This window comes from Mus caroli, chromosome 6 (assembly GCF_900094665.2).
Source record: "Mus caroli chromosome 6, CAROLI_EIJ_v1.1, whole genome shotgun sequence".
Classification (NCBI taxonomy): Eukaryota; Metazoa; Chordata; class Mammalia; order Rodentia; family Muridae; genus Mus; species Mus caroli.
The window spans coordinates 129894035-129897892 of NC_034575.1; the positions used below are offsets into that span (position 1 = coordinate 129894035).

The following is a 3858-nucleotide window of genomic DNA, read 5'->3' on the forward strand; positions in this document are numbered from 1 at the left end:
CCTTGATCTCAGAAATTCGCCTGCCTCTGCCTCCCAAGTGCTGGGATTAAAGGCATGCTCCACCACCACCTGGCATACTCTCGGTTTTTGTTGACAACTTTTTTTAATAGAGAAGAAATTGTTTTTACTCTAATTGTTAATAATGTTATAAAATATATTGTAGACTTGATTAACCTTTACTTTCCATTGTAGATTCTTTCATAAATCTTTGTTTTCTTAGAGTTTCATCTTTAATATGTTAATGTGTTTCATAATGTTCAGTTTCTTTATTTAGACATCACTGACTCTTTAATCAAGCATTTGGCTTCTAGTAAACTAAACTGCTTCAGCTAAATTAGACACCATCTGGTTTGTATGTGACCTACACTGATATTTGAGGCTTATTCAAAAGGCAGGGAAAATTCTGGAGAAATCTGAAGGGAAATGAGCCAGTCATCACAGAGTCTTGTTGAATCCTCTCACAGTCAGCTGAAAACCAAAAATTCTAATACAATGAAGCAATTGATTTGAAACTTGAACCATTTCCAGAAGTAAAGCTGAAGCTTTCTAGAAATCTCACCAGAATGTCTTTGTGCAGCTTTAATAGTTCCTGGTTATACCTTGTCACATTATAAGCTAAGACATCTTTGGTGCCACAATATACTCTCACTGATCAGAGAGATTAGACAGAAAAACAAGTTTCTTAACAACTGTTTTATATAGGGTCATGAAAATGACATAAAACACCAATGCTAAGGCAGTCCATTATGTTTTCCCATGAGAGGCCCATATGTACACTTGAGTGTGTCTTATTATTTCCCTGAGTGATTTTGTAATTTTATTAAACACTTAACTGCGATTCATACTAGTTAGTTCTGAAATTCTTTTCTTCATCAAAGCCATTAATCCTGGGATTTTTTAAATTGAGAGTCCCAAAACAAAGTAAAATGTTGTGTGTGGAGCAGGCTGTCTTCCCACACAATACCATGAGATATTGTTTACTTTCCTCATCATAATGATTGTCCTTGGTAGCTCTAAAACACTAGTCTTTTGTTTTCATCTGATGACTTAGTGTCTTCATTTCATGGCATTCTTAATATCCTTAGATATCAATTCTAGTGATACTGAGTATGCACTAGTGAGCTCCCCAGTTCCCTTGTACAAATTTCTTTTTGTAGGGCAGTCACAGGCACCCAAATGCTTTTTCTAGGGTTTCACATAGATGACATTCACAAATGTGAATACTCATTCCAGAGCTCACCACCCTTTAAAATTTCTACTTTCACTTTTTTCCTCCCCCAAATGCTCATTCTGTAATTGCCCCCTGGAATAGGAAAATGCCCTGAATTCAGGTACACAAGAACTAGTCTATGGCCATGTCTGGTTCTTGCACTAATACCACATTTGTCACAAAGCTTCATTGATTCTTCATCTCAGAGGCTGTTATCATTATTAGTTTCTTTCCATCAGGTGACTCTGGCCCAAACTATTAGGCGACCTTTAAAAAGTAAAACTACATATTTTCTTTATTATTTTCTTTTAGTTTTGTTGTAATAGCATGACCTACACACACACACACACACACACACACACACACACACACACACACACACACAAGTATGCCTCTCCTTTCCTTCTAAAAATCTCACTTAAAGCAATTTTTTAGCTGTCTTCTAAGTCTAGACTGCCACTGTCGTGCCTCTAGCCAAAACAAATGCAACACATAAAATGACAGAACTCAAAACTTAGGAGTCTATTTAACTGTGAAGATCACTCAAACAAACCTGAGAAACATCTAGAAGGAAACCACAGGAAAGCATTGGAGAGAAGGCGTTAATCTAATAAGAATAGTTTTATTTTGGGTATCCTTTTGTAGATTGGTTAGTTCATCCAAAATCTAACTTGTTAGTTCTTCATAAATTGTAAGTGTCTCCAACATCAAAGCACCACTTCTCTCTTTCCCCCTATATGAAGATGCTTTAAGTACAGAGTTACTGCTTTTCTGTACTGACAATAATTTTAAAAAATAGTTTGTTCACTCATTCTTTTTTGGTGTTGTTATTCTGTGTTCCTCAATGTTATCTTTTTTTTCAAAACTTTCTTTTATAAAAAGTCATACACATAGCAAATACAGTGCATGTTTATGGAATCCATAACTAACTTATTGAGACTTCTCTTAGTACTTTCTTTGAACAGTAACAAAGATATCTGCCTCTACAGAGTGTAGTATTTCAGGTGAGGAGGAATATATTATACAAATCAGTGAAAAAAATCTGATTCAAATTTGTATTTTAATATATTTGACTTTATCATTTCAGATATTACATCAATGGGAATTTTGAAGGCACACAAGTGATGATGTGGGCATAGAGACTGTCTGAACTAGAATTTAATATTTCTTTTAAAATATCTTTAAATAAAAATATGAGGCTGTATTCATAAACAGATCTTTATAGATTAAGTGTGAGATTAACGTTGGGAAAAACAAAAGACAAAAACCTAGGACTAAGAATTTCCTTAAGTATCTGTGAATCTCAACCTAATGGAGGAAGTTTCCAATCAAAGCTGAAATTACAGTAAAAAGGAGAAAGATAAATATGGAAAAGGATGATTTTCTGTGGAAGTTTGTTTGAGAACTGATCAACGAGACAAATTGCTAGAAGTGTGGATTCCCTTTTACTATTCAATTGCTTATAGGATTGGATCAAATGTATATGATACTGGTAATAGCAGTATTTATAACTGGAATGCTGGGGAATATGTTCATTGGACTGGCAAACTGCTCTGATTGGGTCAAGAACCAGAAAATCACCTTCATCAACTTCATCATGGTCTGTTTGGCAGCTTCCAGAATCATCTCTGTGTTGATGTTATTTATTGATGCAACCATACTAGAATTAGCACCTCATTTCTATTATTCTTACAGTCTAGTAAAATGCTCTGATATATTCTGGGTTATAACTGATCAACTATCAACATGGCTTGCCACCTGCCTGAGCATGTTCTACTTATTCAAAATAGCCCACATTCCCCATCCCCTTTTCCTCTGGATGAAGTGGAGATTGAGAGGTCTGCTTGTTGTTTTTCTGGTATTTTCTTTGTTCTTATTGATTTTTTATTTTCTACTGCTTGAAACACTTCCTATTTGGGGAGATATTTATTTAACCCTTAAAAGCAATCTGACTTTATTTTCAGGTACAATTAAGACCACTGCTTTTCGAAAGATAATTGTTTTTGATCTGATATATTTAGTCCCATTTCTTGTGTCCCTAGCATCATTGCTCCTTTTATTTTTGTCCTTGGTGAAGCACTCCCGAAACCTTGACCTGATTTCTACCACTTCTGAAGATTCCATAACCAAGATCCACAAGAAGGCCATGAAAATGCTGGAGTCTTTCCTCATTCTCTTTATAATTCACATTTTTTTCATGCAGTTAGCACGGTGGTTATTATTTTTGTTTCCAATGAGCAGGTCGATTAATTTCATCTTGTTAACATTAAATATCTTTCCCTTAACTCACTCATTTATTCTCATCCTGGGAAATAGCAAACTTCGACAGAGGGCAATGAGGATCCTGCAACATCTTAAAAGCCAGCTTCAAGAGCTGATCCTCTCCCTTCATAGATTCTCCAGTCTTTACTAGAGGAACAGCTTAACAGGAAGACTTGGAAGATCACTAGTGAATTATTCTTCTTTTGATTTCTTTTAAGTACTGCTGAACATATATGAACTGTTCCCAGAGCATAGAGCTTTCTTATGAGAAGGATATCATCTCACAGTCTGGTTATAAAACACAAACCAATCTTTTTTATAATTTCTTTACAGCATTGCAATAAAAGACTTGTAGTCTCAAATATTTTAAGGAGAATAATTAATTT

The 3858-nt window shown here is 34.9% G+C and overlaps 1 protein-coding gene across 1 annotated transcript; it reads left to right on the plus strand.

Moving 5' to 3' along the window:
• The first annotated feature begins 2618 nt into the window (after positions 1-2618).
• Positions 2619-3645, plus strand: Tas2r42 (taste 2 receptor member 42). Its single transcript, XM_021164047.1, has one exon. The coding sequence runs from the start codon at positions 2688-2690 to the stop codon at positions 3621-3623; it is 936 nt and encodes a 311-aa protein (XP_021019706.1). The 5' UTR covers positions 2619-2687; the 3' UTR covers positions 3624-3645.
• Positions 3646-3858: the final 213 nt, after the last annotated feature.